General features: G+C 47.7%; 1 protein-coding gene across 3 annotated transcripts in view; it reads right to left on the reverse strand.

Moving 5' to 3' along the window:
• Znf536 (zinc finger protein 536) overlaps window positions 1–24,014 on the reverse strand; it is a 453,344-nt gene that overhangs the window by 241,055 nt on the left and 188,275 nt on the right. For all 3 annotated transcript variants that reach the window (XM_050124519.1, XM_050124520.1, XM_050124521.1), the window contains exon 4: window positions 9,948–12,131. In XM_050124519.1, the coding sequence (XP_049980476.1) occupies window positions 9,948–12,129 (2,182 nt within the window). In that variant the 5' untranslated portion in view covers window positions 12,130–12,131. The remainder of the gene's footprint in view (window positions 1–9,947; window positions 12,132–24,014) is intronic.

The raw sequence follows: 24,014 nt of genomic DNA on the forward strand, positions 1-24,014 counted from the left end.
AGACTGTGTGTGAGCCTCTGTGGGCTGAGAAATGCTCTCTCTTTCCTCACCTTTGCATCGGAACCAGAATTAGTAAAATAGATGAACTGATGATTGAACACAGGCACACATGCACTGAAAGTGAACAAAGGAGTCAAAGAGTTCCCTGGCGAAAGGGACAAGTTCACAGTCACAGGAGGGATTTCCTTGGGGCAAAATCTCCAGCACGGAAACGGTCTCCAGCTATGGCCTTATAGAACACTGCCGGGCGTTCCACATCTGCAGCCTCAGGGACACCTGCCAGGGAACACAGACTCACTTACACCTAAGGAAATAATTGCACACATGATTGGAACCATCCAGACACAAACATGCAAAAAACAAAAAGTCCCTGGGATGTTTCTTCTCGGAGTGAGAAAACTAAAAACAAGTCTCTGCTTTGTACACACAGTGGACCAGTCATTTTATAGATAGGCCTTTTCCTCTCTGGATCTCTGCTTTCTCCCCAGAGAGCGTATTTATTCTGTGATGGTCTCCGGAAGGAAAGAAAACTAACATGCTGGCCACGATGGTGTGTACATCCAGTTATAGCACTTGGGAGGGTGGAAGAGGCAGTTCCCAAGTTTGAGACCATCCTAGGCTACATAGCACAATTCTGTCTGGAAACAGCAAAAATGAAACAAAAGGATAGCTATCACAACAGGGCAGCAGCCTGCATGCAATAGCCTATAAGACACGTCCATCCTACTGCCTGTTTATTTAAAAAGCTGTATTAGATATCATCGTGCCCTTTAAGGTGAAACTGGGCATTTCCTACAGACACCATGTGCCCTCAGAACTTAATGTATAACATGTACTTTAGGAAAGGTTTGTCCAGGAGTGTGTACCATATGATGTGGCCCCTTCAGGAGCCACATGGTCAGGAGCATACCAAAGAACGGAAAGGCATATAAACAGATTGCAGGGTGAAGCCCTGAGGGGTTCTAAGTATATTTATTTAAAATTGCCTTGGTTTGTTTGCTTGCTTCTCTTTTTGAGACAGTGTCCAGATATGTAGCCCAAGCCGACCTTGGAATCACCAACAGGTAGACCTCACACTTAAGATCCTCCTGCCTCAGTGTCTTGAGTGTTAGGTTCACAGGCATGAGCCACCACGCTTAGTTCAAGAAGATATTTTTTTCTAATTTATCTGTACCTTCTAGGTGAGTGAGGACTAGTCTATGGTTAAGAAAAAAGAAAATAGCAGCACATAGCAGCAGCTTCCTTCACTGAGGAGCAAAGATCACTTCAGAGGGCTCAGACCCAGCTGAGAACGACACAAACCAGACCAAGGCTCCTCCCTCAGCTGGGATCAAGACATCACACTACAGGCAAACCGGAAGATCACTTCCAAAATGGGGGGGGGGGTAAATAAAATAAAATAAAATAAAACACCGGCTTTATCAAAATTTTAAACATTCTTATCGATAAAAAGAACACTGTATCTGACTTGTTCTTCTTCAAGGAGAAGAACCACGGTCTACTTTAGATTCTGAGCTCAATATAGGCAGGTTGGAAAGGCTCCAAAACGCCCCTCAGATGACTGAAGATAGCAAGGGGCATCCACACATCACACACACAGGCCACTGAGCTTCGAGCATCTACAAGGTGCTTTAGGAAAGATAACTCCGTGGTGGGGACCTGTTTTCCTGGTGAATCTGATAGCTCTGGACCTGAATCCAAACAACAGGAAAGAGACAAGTGGAGTGTCAACCCAAATTCCATTTGTACAAGATGCCTCTACAAGAGAATGAATGCGCTCCTCTGTGGAGCATCCTCGCCCCTGAACACAGGATAACAGTCCTCAGACATGCACACTGCCTCCCTTCCAAGGGGAGTGAGAAACCGCCCTTATCCTTGAAAGTGAGCGACAAGTTATGAAAACAGAGCACACCCACGACCTACTTTCTGAAACCCTCACCGGAGAGAGAACACTCAGCCCAGGCACCTCCGGCGGAAACCCCTCCTACCCCACCCCACCCCACCCCACCACGTGGTGCAGTGGGCAGCAGAGCCAAGGAGCCAGCTTGTGCTGTGTCTCTCACTTCTTCCAGACACATGTCACATGTCACACACACACACACACACACACACACACACACACGCACAGCAACCAAGACACAGAGATGGGTCCCACAAGAAGATAAGCCCTTACTTTCTTTTGGTAGGGAAAACGCAGACAAGAGCCAGCTGAATTACACCCAGACCACTCCCCTTGATTTCATTCAGCAGGGCTCCGGGTGTAGCCCAGACACCCACCAAGCAGCTGCAAAGTTTAGACGCTCATTTTGTTTCAGGACATTGCTGTTTTGGTTTTTGGTTTGGGATGCATATCAGGGGAAAGGGGGCATCGGATCTCTATACTTTGTTTGGCACTCTTTGTCATGAGTCAAGCCACTGGATTCTAGATCCGTTTCTCCAGGGCGTTTAGAGAGAGGCACACTTCCATCACATTAACGGGCCGTGTTTTCCCACAGTGTACAGTGTAGCTAGTACAGTTGGGTAAAGGCAGGAAGCAACATGCCACATCAAATACACAGGTGGAGAGGCAGCCGGGACAGTAAGTGCCCTCCTGACAAAGCCAACCTAAGCCACATCAGTCTCTAGAATTAACCAGAGGGGTACAGAGGGAGGACTCACACTTTAGCAATGGGAGTCTCAGAGGGGCTTCAGCCCTACTCAGGTGCTTGGATGCTCAGGATGTGCCTAAAGGGAAAAAAATCCCCAAACTCTGCCCAAGTCCTGCTCCCCTGAGTTCCTGTAGTGGGGGTCTGTGGCTTTCGGAGAAGGGCTCTCCAGATGGCGCCTGGATGCGGCTGTGCCAGACTCCACAGCTTAAGTAAATGTTGCCATCGTCCCATCCTGCCAGGAAGAGGCAAGGGAGACCCTTGGCTCCTCTCAGCTGCAGCCGTGATCATTCCTGGGGAGATCAAAGTCCCCCCACCACCTGCCTGCCAACCCTCCTCTCTCCGTTCATCTTGGATAGCTCCTCTGTGTACTCTCCAGTCACTCCCAGCCATTTTCCTTCCAGGTCATGTTTAGAGCTTCGGCAAGGGTGAGAAATGCCTGCCAGATGCCAGCGAGGGTGGCAAGGGCCCGAGAGGGTAACCAGAAGACCCCAGGTTCACAGATGGCACAAGTTCCGATGCCATCATCATGAATTAGGCGCGTGCCAAGAGCCAATCACCCACTGCCATGATTGTTTCAAAGCCTTACCCTCAGCATTTACACCAGCTCCATGGTCAAAACACTTCTCTGACTTCACAGGCCAAATGGTTCAATACTACTCTTACAAAATGGCATCAAGAATGTTAGGTTTCCTCAATGAATTCTAAATTCTCCATCTTGAGATCCCCAAGTGTCCTGGCTGGAGTCTGGAATCCAGTGGAGTCTTCTACAGCAAAACAGAGGACTCGAAACTTAGCCCTGCTCCCAAATTTCTTAAATTTGGGCCACATGAAACTTGTTCCCCTCCCAGGTAGGGAGGTAAATTAAGATACATTACAGCCTTCCTTTCCAGAAAATGTTCTTCTTACATGCAAGGCAAAAAACAGCCCAAAGAAGGGATTCGAAGGATCAGCTATCTGGAAGAATGGGCAGGAGTGAGCAGGTGGACCCCAAGAAGCCCTGCAAACAGAATAGTGTACCCAGTGGGAGGAATTTCTTACTGACCGACAGACACTGGAAACAGATGAAAGGAAACTCTTGAACTGACCGTACCTTCTTCCGGACAAACCGTAGTGTAAATGCCCCACCATACCTATATATAAAGCAAATCGCTAACTCTAGTCCCCTCCTACACAAAGGTGGTGGCAGCCAGGATGGGAATCAGAAACTCCCATCTGAGCTATGTTTTCAGAAGCGACAGTTTAATTCTCTGCTTCATTGTTACCTGCCCTGCGCTCATCAGTGTTTGCTTATGGTCATTAATTTGGGATTTAAAAGACCTCTTCTGCTCCTCAAATGAGTAAGCATCGTGGAACACCATGGGTGTCTCAGAGCTCTGCAACACCTCTTGAAACACACCAGGAAGAAGAGGGGATGGGCCTCATGGTGCCCCGTCTGGATACAGGCAAACTGAGTCCAACAACGTGAGTCCATCACCAGAACATTGGCTGGGCTTTGAGCAACTGCAGGCCTGGAATCCAACCCTTCATGGCTTATACGAAGTCCACAGACTACAAGTACGGAGGGAGGCTGAAGACCTTCCAGGATCTCTTCTGCTGGCTTCCGGTGTGAAGCCTGTCAGAGCTCGCAGCGCATTTCTCTTGCTGAGTTGCTAAGGGACAGCAGCATCTAGCCTCAAAGGAAGTGGAGTTTACAGCCACATTCAAGGGGGCAAGGGAGACAGCAGAAGCCCCGGGGTGTTGCAGTGTGTTAGCAAATAGCCATTTCTAAACACAAAGCAATGAACATCCACCTCGGAATGGAAAGTTTATTAAAAGGAAGTCCTGGGAAGCATCCAACCTCCCATAGGAGGAAGGAGATGAAGTGATGGTCCCAAAGTGACTAGCATTTGCCAGTGACTGTCAGCTAGCATCACCAGCTGCTCCAGGTGAATGGACCACTCCAGGACCACGTGGAAGAGCTAAGGACTGTGGGAGGTCACCCAGGCCTCTGACCCTTGCCCTCTCTAACATTCCCCAGGAGTCTCAGCCAGTACATCCATCCAGGCGGGTGGCCACCAAATCACCGACTTGGAAGAAGGACCTTGGCCAGCGTCTGCCTGGGCACTGCTTTGGCACACACAAGCTGAGCCTCCGTAAATCTCCACAAACACAGTGGCCGCCTGCACATGCTCCCACGGCGGGGACGGAAGGGCTGCATATGGTGTTCGGCTTTAACAGCTGAGCTTTAAAAAAAAAAAAAAAAGTGCAGCTTTTCTTCTCCATGAAACAGCTCGAAAATAGGGGAGGGGAGGGGAGGGGGCAAGAGTCAGGGTGATGAAGGAAAAGGAAGAAAGCTAACAGGCATAGGAATGAGTCCCCAGTATGAAATTTTATTTTTCAAGGAATTTCAGACCACCTTCTGTTCAAAGATCCCTTTTGGAAAGCTGCACGCTGATTCCTGCCTGTGGTCCTTGAGTTTACTCTTTTCAAGTTGCTAAAAGCTTCTTGAAAATGACTTTTTAAAATGAAAATGGAAGTGTCTTATCTATCTATGGGGGAGTTACGCCCGAGCTCTTGGTTGGGTCAAACATTCTTAAGGAGTTTATAAATGGAGTGATTGTTTGGCAGAGTTGTGTTCTGCGAGAAGTCAGTAGCCACTGTGCCTTGGGGATGTTCTCCCCACCTTTAAATCTGCTCCTGGAGGAGGAAGGTAGTGGCAAAGGAACCAAGTGCCAAGCCCCATACTACCGTTCTCGGGGAATAGCGGGCAAACTTTTGCTTTCTGTTTCCTCTGCTGATAATGACTGTCTTCGGCTCTGCAGCCAGCTCCCCTCTCCCCCTCCCAGACCCCTGTTGCTGCAGCCATCCCCGAGCTCCAGTATAAAGTTTGGCTTTTGCAGCAGGAAGCAGCTGGGCCAAGCAACCAGCGAATGATAATGACCTCAGAAATCTGCTGTTCGCTCGGCAACAATAGGGTGCTCAGTCTACTGGAAAATTGTGTTCATCAGCTAACTCTGCTCAGTTACTAATTGACATTGCCAAATATTTTAAGAACAATTGGAATGCACAAGCAAAAAAAAAAAAAGAAGAAAGAAAAAGAAAAAAAGAAAGAAAAGAAAAAGAAAAAAAAAGAGGAAAAAAGGAGATCTTAATCCTCAGACTTAAATGTTTTTTTCTTTCCTTTTTGTTTTAGAGATCATCTTTGGAGGGCTTGGATTTGTTTGTGTGGAACAGGCAATGTTTACCACGAATGGGGGCAGGGAGGGTGAATCACAAGAGGAAAAAAAGGGTGTGAAAGGAAGGAAATCTATCATCTCACTATCACCAGTGGGTCGTGGAGTGGTGGGGGTCTGGATAAAGGCCTCCGAAGCAGTGGTCAATGGGCCTAGGCAGGATGGAGGCACAGCATCTCAGGAATGCATTCTAGCAACAAAAGCCGACTGACCCCCAAGGCTTTTAGCCCAGCTGATCAAATAATCCCTGTCCAACTCAAAACATTATAGCAGAAGAAGTAGGGGTTAACGGTATTTCCATCTTTCTATCTCTCTCTCTCTCTCTCCCTGGCTCCCATTGATCACGCAACTTTGCTGACTTTATTTAATGAACGGAGGGTCAATGCATTCAATTACCCCCTTCCCACCATCAACACTTCAATTATCCCCACTCCAAAATGATGGGAATTCGGAAGGTAACTGCCCTGTTGGATATAATGAACAGTATCGTTTCTTAGTACATTAAGTTTTAATTATACTAAGCATGATTTCCAAAGCAAAATCTGAAGAAACGGGACTTCTGTTGTTTTCTGACTCAGAGCAAAAGCTAGGATACATCGGTGGTTTGGGGGGGAGGGAGAGGTTTTAGGGAAAGATGCAGAGATTAATGTCATCAGAGCCTTTGCACGCAAGCCAGGAAATGAGGAGACATCAGAACAGCCGCCCCGCTCTCCGAATGTCATAAAAGAGTAAAATTTATAAGCTGATGCTCTCCAAATAGTTTCGCTTTGCAATGCACACGGACGCAAACGACATGCACTGTGGTGAGAAATTATAAACGAGTCGAAGATAAACAAACAAACAACAACAAAGGGAGATGGGGAGGTGATCTGCGTGGCGAGTACTGCCGCTCTTCTGTTAGGAAACATGACCCCTCCGTCTGTCCGAGGTCCTAGTTTTCGCGGCTGATCTTAAGCTTGGTTCTCAGCAGTTTGGAGAGGCAAAAGAACAAACACATTTTCTGGTTCACTGGGATCATTTTCACATGTTCACTGATTCAAACATTCTTTTGCTCACATAAGAAACAGCTGCATCCCACATTAGCCTAGCCAGTGACAGTCGCCCATCTCGGCAATAACTGTTTGATTGCAAACTTGACCCCTTCTTCGTCTCGGTCTGAGCAAGACATTTTTAAACAGCCACTCCGTTCCCAATCCTCCTTTGCAAAGAATTACATCAGATAACAAAGGACGTCTCCGCCACTCATTGTAAGCCTTCTTCTAGAGATCTATTCTAAGAGGCTCTGCTAAAAAAGGTTTTTTTTTATGATGAATTCAGAACTACTATCATGTTAAGAGCAGCGGTTTATAAAGAAGAATTCATTGGTTAAGATCTGAAAAAATAGTTTCTCAGGCCCTACTGACCCAGTTTTCAACAAAAAAGAGAATCAAGACATGCAAATGAAGTTTTGTGACATTGTTATGCGGTCTGAGAAATTTGTAAGACCGTGTTTTGCAGTTATTTCTTAATAGAAGCCTTAATAAGTACTTTTTTTTTCTTTACTTAAGGGCTTAAAATTTTTTCCCTCCCCTTCACCTTGCAGGTTTCTTACAGGTAACAATAAAAAACACACCTATTGTGTCGTGAGTTTTATTTAAATGCATCTTTGAATCACACACTTTATACAAGTCACACTTGTTAGAAGAGGGGAAAACAAACCAGATTTGGTTGAGAATCCTAAACCCCAGCAGAACCTGAATGCCCTTAGACACGCAGCAGATTTGGGCTGCAGAGTGGCTCTGCCATCCATCTATTTCCCTCCTTAGTCAGAAAATTATGAAAGGGTCTGATTTGAATATGAAGAAAACAAAGAAGTCAAACCCCAAATGAAAGACTCAGTATTCACCATTGTAAAATCCCTCAGCAGGGAAAATAAAGTGGAGAGCTAATGCCAACTCAATGCTTCTCTTAGGCAATAAATAAATAAATAAATCTGGATTTTTTTTTTTTTTTGGTGTGCATTCTTTCTTCCCACCGAGCATTTTGAGGAAGCAGCAAGCAGCTGGCTATCACTTGGCCAGAAGGTGATAAAAAACATGGTAAACATGTCATTAACAGAGCCGAACATTTGGTATTGGAATATTATGCTAAGACCCTCTTGCTTTAGCAGGTCTTGGAGAGGGAATGGAATCTGTCAGTATGAAAACCATGTCACTCCAAAAACGGAGGGAATCCAGTCTGTTTCCCGACCCCTGCCCCTGGTAGGTCCCCAACCTCAGAACAGCGAAGAACACATTTCCTGAAGAAGAGATCCCTTTCCAAGAGGTTGGAAAAAGTCCCTGGAGACAGCCTGGAGCTCACCATCCCGCATGTGGGGACCCATCCTGACAGAGCTCTCAGTGGCAGAAAAGGTAATTTCACAACTTCCCTCTTATACAAGGCCCCTCCACGCAGTGTGACCTCATCCTCCCGTGGTCATCACATCCTTGTTAGACTCTCCCAAAGCATCTTGTCAGTAATAAATCGCCAGCGAGTCCAGGACTCCACGAGCAGACAGTGTGTTTCATGGGTATTTAAGCAGCAGCATTAAGTGCTATCGGAATCTCTGGAATGTGTAGTTCAGATTTATGTGTATTAACAATTCTTTACTGGCTTGTAATAAGCTCACACCGCACACACACACATATACACACACACTCTCTCTCTGTCTCTCTCTGTCTCTCTCTCTCTCTCTCTCTCTCTCTCTCTCTCACACACACACACACACACACACTTTATTCTAGTATGAGTTTTGTTCTAGAAGAAAAAGAAGCTGAAGGGAGAGAATAACAACAAAGTGTACCGGCATCTAGTTAGTAACTACAGCAGAGAATAGCCTCTCTACGATAGAAACGACAGCCAACAGAAACACACACACACACACACACACACACGCTCACATGCACGCACACACACACACACACACACGCACGCATGCATGCACGCAAATAGAGAGAAGAAAAACTTTTAAAAAATGACCCTCAGCAGCACACTGCCACATCTTTAACAGTGGGCAACGCAGTGCCTCGAGGTGCCTCAAACTGTCTTTCATTTTCTAGACTTAATGGCTGATTGCAGAAATCAATGTTGCCATTAGTAACAGGGTATTTGTTATGGCATGATTTCCTCTGTTGTTAGGCAGTAGAATGATTACAGTATTAGCGAGGTGCTTTCTTTATAAAGGGCTGGAGATATAACTTTCAATTTACTATCCATTAGTAAGGGACTTTGGAAATGTGGATGAAGGCAACCTCTTACCTGCTGTTAGGTAGCGGTTTTAATTTAACCATCTTAGACTAGTATATATAGTCTTTTACCTTCTCTTTTCTTTTTTTGTCTTTTTCCCCCCTCAAACAGGGCCAGGATGCTTCAGCATTTCACAGACATTTTTGATGACAGATTTTTCTGCTTTCTATTTTAGACCCCCAGAACTGTATCGCCCATGCAACACAGTACAGCTGAAGACACACGGCCATACATCTGTGTTTTCAAACCTCTGTGCTTGACTAAACCCAGCAGAGGAAAGCAGCGTGGCTCTGGGGGCAGGTGAGCCAGCCTGCAATTTCAGAAGGGCACAAAAGACAGGTTCGGCCTGGGGAGGGAGGCTGTGGGAAAACCCCCAAGTTAAAGGCTTGGTGGATACAGTAACGGGGAGGCCAGGGAGACCCTCCATATTCGCGTCCATATCTGGAGCCAAGCCTGAACTTCTGGGTTCCAAAGAAAGCTAAGAACCAGGTTCAACCACAAATGGAACTGAACAGCTGTAGGGGAAGGGTAAACGGTGCCCCATCAAAAAGCTTGACACCATCCCTACCACTGGGAAGGAGGCTCAGCTGCCTTTTGCTGGTAGCCATGGATCAAGGTTGAAAAGACAGTCCCAACTTTGGAGCAGGGCATCATCCTGAAGGAAAGAGACACTCCCCAGCATCCAGCCTGCCACCTTCTGTGGTTTCAACCACACTGACCTCAGAACCATCTTAAGGCCTGAAGGTGATATGTAGGACCAAGCAGGTCCGGGCAGGGGCAGGGCCCGGGCTCGGGCCCTTTCACTTTCTGTCTGTCAACCTACCTGAGGAAGATGGTGAAGAAGGGTGTGGACTGTCCTCCTGGGCACTCCCGGTCTGCGACAGGCCACCTCCAGCCCCACTCTCCTCAGTCACATTAGAGGAGCCAGGTGTGGTGGAGCGGCTCACCGACTGGGACTCCTGGTCGCTGCCGGAGCCGCGCCACTCCTCCAGGCCCACGCCCACGCCCACGTGCAGAGCATCCTCATCACTCTTGCGGTCCCGCTTGTGAACACGAGAATGCACAACCACCTGGTGGTAGGTACGGAATACCCTTCCACAGTCTGGGCATTCAGTGGGCTTCTCCTTCATGTTCCCAGGACCCTGCAGGTTGTATTCGAGCGCCTGGTTGAGCCCGTGTGACAAAAATTCCCGACTGCCTTCTAGAGGGTCGAGCTTATTTGGCAGGTCTCTCTGATTGCCCACTTTAGTGCTGTGAACCAAATCAGCAGGCATTTTCTGCTTGGAGCCATCTGCTCCCACTAACACGTACTCCCGTTTCTCCTTATCAAACAGAACTCCGGCGTTTGCCAAAGTATCTTCGTGGTTGCGCGTGAGCTGATGCTCTTTAGATAAGAAGCCATGTTCCATGGCCATGCCCCTGGCCATGAGCTGCCAGGCCTGATAGCTGTTCACTGGGTCCATTTCTGCAGCTTTGGCAGCTGCCTGCAACCGCTCGATGCAGCTGGATTTTAGTGGTGGCACAAGGTTGAGGCAGCCCAGGAGGGAGTGCTTATCTCCTTCCGGGACACTGTGAGCCATACTGGAAATGGGCGACAGTAGCTTTCCCAGAACCTCCTTCTCCTTGGCTGGGAGCTCCCCTTTGCCATAGAGCTGGGTGGGCTCGCTCAGGCTGGCTTTGTCCGGGGCCATAAAGCCACTCTGCAGGCAGGAGAGGTACCTAGAGTACAGGTTGGCATGGGCCTCCTGGGACAGGCCACCCATGGGCACCGACACCTCGGGTTCGGTGGGGGACTTGTTCTTCACCGACAGCTTGTTGAGGTGTACCTTCATGTGGTTCTTAAGGAACCAAGGCTCTTTGAAGCGCCGACCACAGATCTGGCAGCAGTGTTCAAAGGAATCTTTGTGCTTGCGCATGTGGCCTTTCAGGAACCAGGCCTGACTGAACACCTGGCCGCATACCTCACAGCGGAACTCGTTGGCCGACTGCTCTCCACCACCATTGGGGCCCTGGCCCTGGGCCGACTCCGCAGTGATGTGTGCCTTCTCCACGTGACTGATAAGTTCCTCCTCCTGCGAGGCCGCGAAGTCACACAATGTGCACTTGTAGGGCTTATGCAAAATGCGGATATGGCGGTCCAGCTCCTCGCGCTTCTTGAACTTGCCTTTGCAAAAGGTGCATCTGAAGCCCGCAGCCGGGGTCACTGAATCCTCCTGTAGACTGGCTGGCTTGGGAGACGGTGCCGGGTGGGCGACATCGGGCACACTGTGGTTGGGGGGCAAGGCTAAATTGCAGGTGGCCAATGGGGCCTGCTGGGCATGTGCCAAGGGCTTGAGATCAGACCTGGGTTGCAGCAAGCTGCCCTTCATCTGCTTGTCCCGCAGAATGGCCCTCTCCTCTAACTCGTGCAGCAGACGGTTCTCCTCACGCACCCGCCCGCGCCCCTTCCCCAGGTTGCCCAGCTTGTGGGTCCGCAGGTGGATCTTGAGGTTTCCTTTTTGGGCTGCGCGGTGGTCGCAGTAGGGGCACTTGAAGGGCTTCTCGCCGGTGTGAGTGCGCATGTGCAGGGAGAGAATGCTGTTGAACCGGAAACGCTTGCCACACAGCGGACACGGATACTTCCGGTTCTTTCGGGCATCGTCCTCAATGTCACTCATCTGAGACATGATGCCTAAGTTCTGCCCATTGAGGAACTGCTGCAGGTCCACACGCCCATTGAGGCTGTTGTCCACATCACGGCCCAGCTGATTGGCCAGCAACGCCATTTGGCTGCCCATGGGCTGCCCGCTCATGGGTACGTGGGTCTTTTCCTCAAGGGCTACAGGTGGCTTCTCCTCTGGGTTGGGCCGCGGATGCAGCTCAGGAAAGGCATGGCTGAGCTGGGAAGTGATCTGGTGCAACTTCTGGCTCATGGCATACTGGCCATTGAGGACCGGGCTGCTCAGGTGAGGCTCAGCTTCTGGTGCCGTCGAAGACACTCCAAGGCACAGACTCGCGTCTTCCATCCCTAGAAATTAAAACAAGAGTTCAGATCTGTACCAGGTACAGTGGCGGGAAGAATCAATAGCATCCGTGGGGCATGGATGGGGATGGAGGGGGGACGTTTGCATTTCATGACTTACCCACCCATAATAATGCTAAGGAATTATAGTCAAAAACAATAATAAAAAGATGAATTATTAAATGCCAATTATGCAATATGGCAGTGCCCTCCAATTTGTTTTGGGAATGGATCATCTTCCTTGTATTTTCTATTTACAAACTGCAATTATTCATCCACATTTCAATTATTAATATTTTACCATCTTCAACACCTAATAACATAGCAAGGCTCTGCGTGTTCAACTCCTCCTCCTTTCCCTTCACAAAGCGCCCCTACCTGTTGGTTCAGTCCAAAGTTTGCCTTAGAGCAGAGTGGCTTTTCATCAAAAAGACCAACAGAGCACTTTCTTTTCTGTTTTACTATATTCAGTATACTCACTAGTCTAAGATGAAAGAGATCATTTTATGATTTGGCCAAAGGAAAAAAAAATAACACCAATAGCATGATATTTACTGGTACATCATAAAACAAGATAATGTTTTGGGGAAAAAAAATAAAGTAAAGGACAGGCTTTAGAACAATAAAAGAGATTTTGCTTTAGTCAACAAAAAGTGCAGTAATATCTCATTAAGCTGATTAGTATGCTGCTTAGAAACAGTACTAGGTGCTGTAACACATGATTATAATCATAAAAATCCTTCAGTGTTTGCGAGGAAGCATTAACGAGGTATATTAAATTTTAAGGAGACTGCTAGTAGCAGCTTTGCAAACCTCAGAGATTAAGATTTAACCCTTATTTTACGAACCACTGATTTTTGTCATCTGGTAACTGTGTGTCCATCCTCTCCCTGATCTCCTGCTGGAATCTTGGTGGACTTGTGAGGCTGTTGGTACTTGGATGGAGGTAGACTTGTACCATAGGATGCTTTCTCCCTGTCCTGTGCCTAGCAAGACAGCCGAGCCAGGGACTTTGATTGGCCTTAAAGAGATCTTTTGCAGAACTAGATAAAAACCAATTAAAATCCAGGGACGATGCCATAGGAAGTCTCAACCAAGTTTGAGTGTTTTTAATAACTTTCCCAATATACGGTAATGAGTACAAATTGTACCTGCAGTATGTGTTTTGCAGAAAATTAGAACTCAAAGCTGTTTGTTAAACACAAACACTCGAAGCTAGTCTGTATAATTGTCTTTAATAGTCCCCTCTGCCCCCTCCACAGCCTGTGCAGAACAGCAAATGCCAGACTGTTCCAGGTGGGTCAGAGGGCAGGCTCTCCTCCAGATCAGAGCATGCAGGGTGCTTAGCTTGAAAAGCAAAGAACCCATACCTGGAGTCCTTCTGTTTCCAGATATGCCTCCCCCGTGAAGGAGTCCAGATTCACTTCCTACTTTTAGATAAGTTTCTGCAGATCTCATCTTTGTATTACAGTCTTTCAATGTGTTGGTTAGCTAGACGATTCAGGAGCCTTGTGTTTAACCTTAGCCAAAACTATGGGGCCAAGCAACTTTCCCCTAGGGGATGTATGGGGCCAGAGCTCAGCTGTGGGCAAGTACATTCTGCCCCAGAAGAATCTGCTGTTTGTTGGATTGTCTCCCAGATAGACTAGTCAGGGACTGACTGCCTTGGCAAGAGTAAAGACATGGGTGTTTAGTTCCAGGAGGGACAGGGACTTCAGTCCAGGGTAGCCCTCAGATGAAGGCATGGTCAGCTCTTCCCATGCTCACACGCATTCACAGAGGTGCATACATGCTCACTTGCTTAAGTAAAAGCAGCTTCCAATTTGCCATCTTCAATTTGGAAGACTGGTCAGGAGCTAGGTTGTCATGGAGATTGTATTCAACAAGCCAATGAATTCTCACCATGTACCAGTCTCTATCACTCACTGAAGATATACTGATGGGTGGTATTACTATCGGGCTCCAGGAATCATGGCATCCATTGGCAATCAGGGAGGGGCATCCCCATACACAGCATAGCAGCTGCAGGCATGAGTGGCCTCCAGAACCTAGTCTGGAGTCCTTCAGCACCTTCCAGCCCTATCTGGCTTCAACCCCACGCTCGCTCCTGTCTTGAGCAGATATGGATCATGTCCCTGGAGCCATATGACAGTGCACAGAATTCCACCCTGCAGCTCTTGGGAAGTTTGGAGACATCAAAGCCAACATGACTGGCCTACTTCCAAGGGCTGCCCAGTTGGCCAGCTCACGAGATTGAATCCAGGGATGATGTGCTATTTTCAGATCTCTGAGGCCAGGTGCCAGTTCAGCAGAGACAGGGGAGGAGGTTGGGAGTGTAAGCAACAAGGCTACGATCAGGTTGGACAAGGAGTGTCCAGTGGAAGGCCATGGCCACTTTCCCTGCCAGCAACTCAACATGGGAGTCTTCCAGTTCACCTTGAGTATGGAATTCTTTTATTCTGTCGAAAAGAAAAGATTGGTGGTGGTTGTTTGCTAAAATCAACCATATTTTTTTTTTCTGATATCAGTGCTAATGTTTTAGTGGAAGAAGGAATATAACATTCTAGAATGTGCTTCTCCGGTTCTTCCAAGTTGACTTCTTGATACAGGTCTGAGTTCACAGGGCCCTTTGCACCCACTTTGATGGAGGTTGGTCCTCAGCTCCGTTCTCTTTCATCTTCTAACTCCCTTGATTGGAGCCCTCCTGAATAGGCCAGGATGTCATCACCTCTCTGAGGGCAGATGCCATGAAGCAAACCCTGAAGCTCAGTTTGCTCATCTTGGGTTCTGTGTCCCTCAACAGTGGATGAGCATGAACAGACAGAATCATTGCCAATAGAAGCAGCTAGGCCCTGAAGGAGACTCACCTTCATTTCAACCTCAGCTTATCACAAATTCCAGAACATTGGTCTAAAAGCACCAGAGAGAATTACCTCATCACCATGCCCCATCATCTAGATGCCCATGGGGACTCATACAGTCTTTAGCCACCTTCACTGCCCCTACTCTGGGCACTAAGGGACAGATAGCGACCACGCCCTTCAGGATGTAAATACCACAGAGCCCATGTGTTCAGAAGGACCAGCCACAACCCAGAAGGTTCCTAGGATCCAAGCCCCTGTGAAGACCCTGCATGGAAACCAGGCAGAGCATGCCACTGCCCTGTGGCACTGTGTCGGATAGATCTCGGAACCCTCAGCTTTCTATGAGCACGGACCTAGGCTGCCGCTCTGTCATTCCAAACCACCGCCCGCTACTCCGCTCAAAGTAAGAACGGGGAATGTGAGTTCTTGGAAAGAGTGTGAGGTAATTGATGTTCTGTCCCTGGGCCAAAGCAGCCGAGGCAGGACAAGCTGGCCTTGGGCCCGGCCTGGGACTCGCAAAACCCGGGCCAGCCCCAACTTCTCCACACTTAGCAATCCACAATTCATTTAGGCCTCACCTCAGCCGTTCTTCAGCAAGCATTGGTCATAAACCTTCTAACGTACCTGCCTTGTGGGCCAAGGACCAACAAAGGGAAGGGATGAGAAAGTATCTCCAAGGACTATGTTCAAGGTTAGAGAGGCATGCTGTGTGTGTGTGTGGTGGGGGTGGGCACACTCACCCACAGACGTGTACTCAAGCATACAATCACAGACATCAAGTATGGCTGTTGAGCGTCAGCCAGGGATTCCACAACGGTGGCACTCCAGCAACTCGCACAAATGTATACCGTGGGAAACTAAGGGTCATTTATCCTACTATTAAAGGATTGGATCCAGCTGCTGCTGTAGGCGCTCACAGGCCTGGAGGAGGTGGGCTGCCTGTGAGCGCGCCACTGTTCTTACAGAGTGTGATTACTCCTTTCCCTAGCCTTCCAGGGGACAAACGCATAGAGAACACCTTCCTGTGGGGATCGCACTGCTTCCCCATAAGCCATGCAGCAGGTGCCTGACTGTGACCTGTCTCCACCCTACGGCTACGTCCTGACAAGCAGGGCTCTCATGCGTATCCCTGCACAATTCTGGACTTCAACAGCCAGTTTCCAAGGGACATTGTAGCCCCCATGCTCCCTCCATCCTCTACTAGTAACCTAGCTAGGAGCTCAGCATCCGTGCTGCAGGAGCTGGGGGCCTGCATCAAGAAGTCATGGGCTAAGAGAGTATATGTCATGACCCAGTCCTTCAGGTAGCTAAGCAGTCTGAACCTCCAAGTGTTATACCAACACTTTCATGTGGGTGGCAAACTCAAAGTATAATCACAGCATGTAAGCCAGCGGAAGACAGAGCTCAGAGGTCAAATCTTGCCTCCTATGCATAAGGTCCTCAATCCCCAGTCCCACAGACATACAGACAAAATCGCTGTTCAACAATGAAAACGACTTGCTCCTGACCTACAGCTTGAGGCCCCATCCCTAAGCATATGCACGTGTGAATCATTGAGCATTAGTTGGCTGATGGAAGGAATCAATGAATACATAATTACCTAAATCTAGCAAAGACAGGCAATCGTCCTCACTGGAGGTAATAGAGGTCACAGAGACTATCATAACCTTCTGCCTGGTCCTGACCTACCCTGGGTCACAGAGAGGAGCACCACTGACCATCGATGCCATGGTCGACCCTGATGAAGAAACAGACTGGCCAGTGAGCTTCAGGTACTATATACTTCCCACCATGGGGTTGAAAGTTCTGGCTCTGCCTCTGAAGGCAAATGGGTCTAGTGAAGGTTTCTGAAGCCCATGAGCTTGCTCCTTGAGCTCTGCAAGGCCACCATTCATGAGTAAAGAAATGTCAGCCATAGTGACACCTGTGATTGGATATGGCCTATCAAAACGCCTTTTCACCAGCTCATCACTGCAGGTACCGAGAGTCATCCGGCTGCTTTGGAGAGAGCTAATGGCTATTGTCATTTTTGCATTACCCCTTTCAATACTATTTCCGGTGATATCAATGACAAAAGCACTCACTTAACTCTTCCGAGAGGACCTAATTGTATCTTTCCCTGAAGATGAAATTTAAAACTATCAGGGCACCAGAAATGCTAGCGGTCATAACTTTAAATAAGTTTTACGCAGAAACACAGTTCCATTTTGCAAGCATAGGGGAGGGGGAAGCCTCGTGAATCATCTCAAAAATATAGATCTTGCCAGTAAGTTGTACGAAAGAGTTTGATCCTTCTACTATGAAAAAGAATGGTTGGAAATAAGATGACTTTCAGAATAACTGCTTCAAGTGGGTTTTTTTTTTTAATTAAATATTGTTGTCTAGCCGAGCACAACTAAATATTCCATATTTTATTAAAGTGGGTAAAAGTGCTGCGCTGGACACCTTGCAGGAATCCCACACCTGAGCTGCCACGCACAGTTGGAAATTGTTCCCCTAACAGCATGGGAGGCTCCAAAACAACTGAGCTTGTTCCAAAGGGTCTCAGAGCCTGCAGTGGTTGTAGGGAAACATCCATCCCCCGCCCCAAAGCCAAAGACCCAGGCTCCTTCTTATAACCCACCTTGCTTTCCTTCTAGGTAAGTTAAGCAATAATTAGACAAGTTTGCCTAGAACACAGTGGCTTATTAAATACAATTTTCCCAATTGTTGCTGCTTAACTGTTTAAGTAAGGTTGTTATAAGCATCACGAACTCCTGTTCTGAAATACAGAATGCCAGACTACTGAACCTTTTCGGGGTCATTAAACAGCTGTAAACATTATTACAAAAATAAACCAGAGATTTCATGCTTACATTTTGGCCTAGAGCTTGCTGCGCTTAGCAAGTACATTTTTTTTTTCAGCTCTTACAATCAACGCTGGTGACATTTGGGCATCCAAACAAATTACATCACAAACATTGCCGAGGTGGGCAGGATACTGAGTGGTTTATTTGCCAGATGATTAATAGATAAACAAGAGGGCAGCACGGGTGACCTGTTCCCTTTTTGACTGATGTGTAGGCAATGCTTTGAGACAGGGCCAGAAATAGTTAAAAACCTCACTGAATATATTAATGAAAACATGATATTCAAATCAGACTATAGGGACTGGAAATTGTGCGGTGGAGAAAGCAGAGTTCGAGCGGAGGGTCAAACTTTCGAACTTCCTCAAATCAAGGCCTTCACTGCCTCAGATGGCGAGTGGGACTTGGCTGCGCTGGCATGGCATAGAGCAGAAGGCAGAATCCATGTTGGTGGCCACATCACCGCCATCAGCATCTTTGCTGCCTGCACTATCAACAGCATCTTCATCTTCAAAATCTTCTTTCTCAGCAAAGATATGCTAACACTGTGTTAAGCTACCACCAAGTCTACCGGGAAGCCTGACTTCAGAGCTCAAGCGAAGACAAAGGGGTGGGCTGCTCTTAATGTTAACATCACATACATTCTTGTTACATCACCGCACTCACGTGCCAGATCCTTCACTCAGACACTGCCAAGGAGGATAGGATCTACAGTTACGGGCGAGCTCATACCTGGCCCAGGAACACACATGTGAAGATATGTAAACAGACAGAAGGGCATTTCTGGGGGCCTTGTTGGTAGGACAGAGGTGGCAGGCACCATGGATGAAGAAAGCATGTGTGTGGCCTACTGGCTGGCAGATCAGAAGAGCACACAAAGTGTGTTTTAGACTCTAATAGTTTCTTACTATTTACAAAGGCTGACACCTCATTCGTAAGTCTCCTTTTGGAGTCAAGGGGATTGTTACCCAGGGAGGAAATATGTCCCCCCAAAGAGCCACTGGTAAGAATCCAGTGATGCAATCTCACCCTGGTGACCACGAGTCCATGTCCAGGCCTCAGTTTATAAAACTGATTGATAGTAACTGTCCTTTTGATATCCTAGAATTCTGAGATGACAAACCAACAAAAACCAGCATGGCATTCAAAGGACTGAAACTCCAGCTGTGCAAGAGCTCTACCAGATACTAACCACATTTAGTATCCTTGATGTTAGATCCAGGAAGCAGACTATGTTAGCTGATCTTTGTTTCTGTGTCCAACATCCCAGTAGGTCATAAACAAGTTTTGTTTTGATTCATGGGTTCAGGGGGTTCAGTCCACAGTTGCTTGGCCCCCTGTGTTTGAGTACAGCTTCACAGCCACAGAGATATGTCATAGAGGAGAGCTATTCACCTTGTGACAGACAGAAAGCACACAGAGAAGGGGGAGAGTCTAGGTACAAACCACCCCTCAGGATGCACCCTGGTCACTTTTTTTGGCTGATTCCTACCTCCTAAAGTTTCTAGAACCTCTGCAATAGCACCACCAGCTGAGGGGTAAAGAAATGTAAAATCAAGTATTGTGGTGGAGTCAGGGATCTCAGGGATAAGTGAGAAGAGGTTGTCCAGAGTGGGAAGAAGCAGAGGCAGAACATCTCTCTAGACCTCTCGCAGTTCACCTACAGCTCCCCATGGCTGTCACCCAAATCTATCCTCCATGTAATATCTGGCTTTTCCAAGAAGCCTTCCCGATTTGTTGGTCTTGCCTTTCTAGGAACCAGTGTTGAGACACCCACTGTGTCAGTCCTCCATGCCCAGCCATAGGATGTTATGTGGTGGTTTCTATTCCTCTCCTGGAGTGGGGAGTGGGCATCCTATCCTAGCCAAGCATTCTGCATCTCCAAGAGGATCCAGGCCTGAGAGAATTTCTCTCCACTGATAACTCATCTTCATGCCCAAGAGGGGATGGTGCTCAGAGCTTCAAAGAAATGAGCAGCAGAAATCAGTCCTGGAGACACAGGACTATGATGTCAATGCTCTTGACACTGAGACAGGAGGGTCACCAGTTCAAATCATCCCTGGGCCAGAGAGTGAAGTAAAGGGCAACCTGGGCAACTGAGTGAATCCGTGACTCAAAATAAAATGTGAAGAATGAAGGACTAGAGTTGTATGTAGCTGGAAGGTAGGCAGACATATTTGCTTCGCATGTATAAGACACTAAGTTTAATCTCCAGCACTAAAAGGGAAAGGGGAGGCCATGAGCAACAGCCCAGTCTCTACCTGCCAAAATCCAGTCCCTGAAGCCTAGCTTTGGTTCTCCCCAATGGGATCATCTGGAAAGGAAACTGACCCCTTGTTCTCTGAAACTGATGTTACCTGGATGCATTCATACCCATCATTGAAATCAGAAAGGCAAGGAAAGAGGAGACAGGAAAAGAGAGGAAACCAGAAAAAAACAGTAGGGAAGGCTTGGAGGGAGGGGAAGAAAGGAAATAGCGGAGAGGGAGAAGAGGATGGGAGGAGAGAGGCGGTGGGGAAGAAGGGAAAGGAGAGAAAGAGGAGAGAAGAGGAGGGTGGAAAGGGAATAGGAGAGTAGAAGAGAAGAGAAAAGGGGGATGAGAGAGGATGGGAGAGGCAAAAAAGAGAGGAGGGGAACCAGGCTTCTATGAGCCTTTAAGGAAAGACTTCCCTTTACCAGGACAGCGTGAAACGAGAGCAGACAGCAGCAGTTGTCAGAGTGTATTGATTGCTACCATCTTGCTGGCTTTCTCAGTTCCCCTTTTAAACAGAGCTGGTCATGGCAGGAAGTTAGCTTTTAATCCCCTATTAACCTGCCTTGGCTCCCCGCTCTGCCTGTGGCCTTGGAGGGGAGCATCCTCTTCCACTCACAGCCAGAGCTCTGGGAGCAAGGTGGCTGGCAGGTGCAGCCCTGCCCCAAGGGCTTGAGGGAACCAGAGTGCAGGCTCTACCGCCACACCCTTCACCCTAGATTAAAACCTGAGCAAGTGGAATAAGATCCAAGGTTGACTGGTCTCTTTTCTTTTCACCAAAGCCTCGGATTGGGTTCAGCCTGAGACTAAGTATAATGGAAAATACCTACATGTCTTGGTGACCAAAGGAGGCCTGATTCTGAAGAGGTTGCTCAAAGTAGGTTTGCCCATGGGGCACTTATAATAGACAAGAGTTCAGATGTGTACCTTCTCTTAAACACATGTAATTGTTGCTGAATACAACATCTGGGCACATCCTAAGGGCCCCCCTGACTGTAGCAGCAGGCAAGACCAAAGTCCTGTTTGACCATTGGGTCCCCAGTTCAACATCCTTAACTCCTGCCATCCAGGGAACCATCAGGCTGATCTGACATAGCCTTTGCTTGGCTGGTGGGAGTCTGAATGATGTCACTGATAAAAAGGGTCTTGCAAGTGCATGGCACAAAGCACAGGTGCATTGCAAAGCTGCTAGCATCCTCCTCCTCCTCCAGCATCTTCTTCTCTCATTCCTCTTTCCCACCCACCTCCTCTTCCTTTTCTTGTGTACCCTCCCCCATCCCATTATCATCTGACCTCAACACTGGAGGGCTTTTATCTGCTTACAGTCACCTTCGCCCTTGCTCTGAGCCTCACACATGTAATTCAGGGAAACCCAACAGTCACAAGCAAATGTGGCTGCCAAGGGGTTAACCCGCTCACCTCCCTTATTCTTAAAAGCATTTTCAGCTAATGAAAAAAATCGAGCACCTCCATTTGAAGCCTAGACAAAAGCTACAGGACCAAGCAATTCACAGGAGACGTGGAGTTTGGCTAATGACCATAAAAATGTCACTCCAGACTAGAAAGCCAAAAGTCTCAAAACAATGGCCAGTTCCGTTTGCAATCATCATATTAAGGATCACAGTCAGACACTAAGTTGCCCTCACTGTGCCGTGCACAATCAGGGTAGAATTGAGAAGAAGAGAATGTGGCTGCTGACCGTGGGCACAGTGAGGACATGTGGGAACCATAATACCCCTTCCAAAAGCAGACCCTCAGAGCTGTTACTTAAGGTCACACCACAGAAGACAGACTAGCAGGGTGAGTACCCGAGAAAGATCTCCCAAGTCCATGCCAAGATGGGAGGCAGCAAAGGAAGGCCCTAGTGTCAGAACACATCCTTGTATTGCCTACTCTCCCCAGAGAAACTTGTAAGAAAGCATGTGGCAGTCCCTTCCAGGAAAATACAACACCCAGAACCTCTGCCAGCCCCAAACATCCTTGCTTCCCCAAGATCCATGAGATTTCTCCATTTAATTTTGATGGCCATAGATCAAACATCAGCATTTTTCCTGACGTACATCTAAGCAGAGTTCATGCCAGGGACTTCCAGAAAATAGCCACTCTTGTCATCAGCCAGCCCCATTTCCCAGCTCCCTCCTCTGTACTCTCTTCTGCCTGGGATCACTCGTCATCAATAGTAGCTGTGTGTACCCTTTCCCAAGGGAAGCAATACTGTAGTGATATTTCATTTGTATTTTAATAAATAAAGCTTGCCTGACGATCAGAAAAGCAAAGCATCCTCACTGATCAGCCTTACAGACCAGGCAGTGGTGACACACACCTTTAATCCCAGTAGCCATGCTAGTTTGTCATAGAAAACGGGCGGTAGTGATGCACACCTTTAATAATCCCAGCATGCGAGAGGAATATAAGACGGGAGGAGACAGCTCTCAGACACAGTCTCATTCTGAGATAACTGTAGCAGGATCGCCATTTTAGACTAAGGTAGAGGTAAGAACCAGGGGCTGGCTGCTTTGCTTTTCTGACCTTCAGGCAGAACCCCAGTTTCTGTCTCTGGGTTTTCATTAATTGGGCTGCACAATACATAGATATAATGGCAGAGCTGGGGAAGTCTCCGAGACTACCTCGCTCCTAGTCAGTCTAAATGCTTTTTACACATAGGTAACCCGAGGTCAGAGACTGAGGATGACACGGGTGATTATGCATTATGTTAGCAGCCCTGTGTATGTGTCACACACCCATTGTTTAATTCCTAAGCACTCAGCAATATGGGAGACGCTAAGCAAATGAAGAGATGGGTGAATAGACAGGTGGGTGGGTAAATGAATGAGTGGGTATGGTTATGCGTGGATAGATAGGTGGGTGGATGGACAAATGAAAAGGTGAGTGGATGGATGCATGCATGCATGAGTGCATGCATAAGTGGGTTGGTGGAAGGGTGGATAGGTTCATGAATGGGCAGATGGATAAAGGAAGCCTTGCTGTTCACACAGAGAGATGGATGTGCATCCTAATTACAGATTCCTCCTGGCCTTGCTTCTCACCTCTCAGCTACCAAATGAGTTTAGCTGCTATGAAAATATGTCCATAACACACCTCCCTTCACCAGAATCTGAGCTCATTAACATTCTCCAGCCAGACAACTTTCAGGCCCTTGATCCTATGATGTCCTGGGTGTAATGACTCACGGGGTTTAAGAAGTCAAGGCATCCATCTCCTGTCGTCTCCCTGGACCTCTGTAGAGCCTGGGCATGATGTGTAGGCTCACAAAACACCCCGAGACCTCTGAGTCCCCACCACCTGGGATGGGACTCTTCCAGGATGCCCTTAGAAGGTGCCGAGAGGCTGCTGCATTGGACCTAGGATTGAAGCTATCCCAAAGACAGGTTCCTGACGCTGTCCCTGCAGACACTCCATCTGGAAGCCCGGCTCAAGAGGCAGGCTGGAATGCTTCCCTTGCTCTTTGGTGTGTTTGCTTTGTATCATGTTACAGCAGGCTGATGTGATGTAATGTGACAACCCCCGACCCATGAAACACATGAATCAGAATACCCCATAAATTTAAAGGAACACGCTTCTTTTCCAGAAGCGGCTAATTATAAACTGCAGAAATTTCAGAGCTGTTAAAGTCGGTAGCAGGTTTTTAATAACCAGGGTATTTTGTAACTCAAGTTATTTTTATGCCCAGGGAAGCCAATCCCTACTTGTTTGTAGCTTCTTTGGGGAATGCAAAGATCCTGCCAAGTGAACCAACCACCTTTGTGGGATTCCTAAGCACTAGGTACTCACCATGACCCCCCACAAGTCTGATGGGAGGAAGCTTGCCACTGCAGCCAACTCCCTACCTGGAAAATCTTTCTGGAAATACCATCCCAGGCTCCAGAATGCTTGCCATGTCTGGGATTTCCTGTATATGAGTGTTCAC

Source organism: Alexandromys fortis, unplaced genomic scaffold (genome assembly GCF_014885135.2).
Source record: "Alexandromys fortis isolate MF-2015 unplaced genomic scaffold, M_Fortis_MF-2015_v1.1 scaffold_198, whole genome shotgun sequence".
NCBI lineage: Eukaryota > Metazoa > Chordata > Mammalia > Rodentia > Cricetidae > Alexandromys > Alexandromys fortis.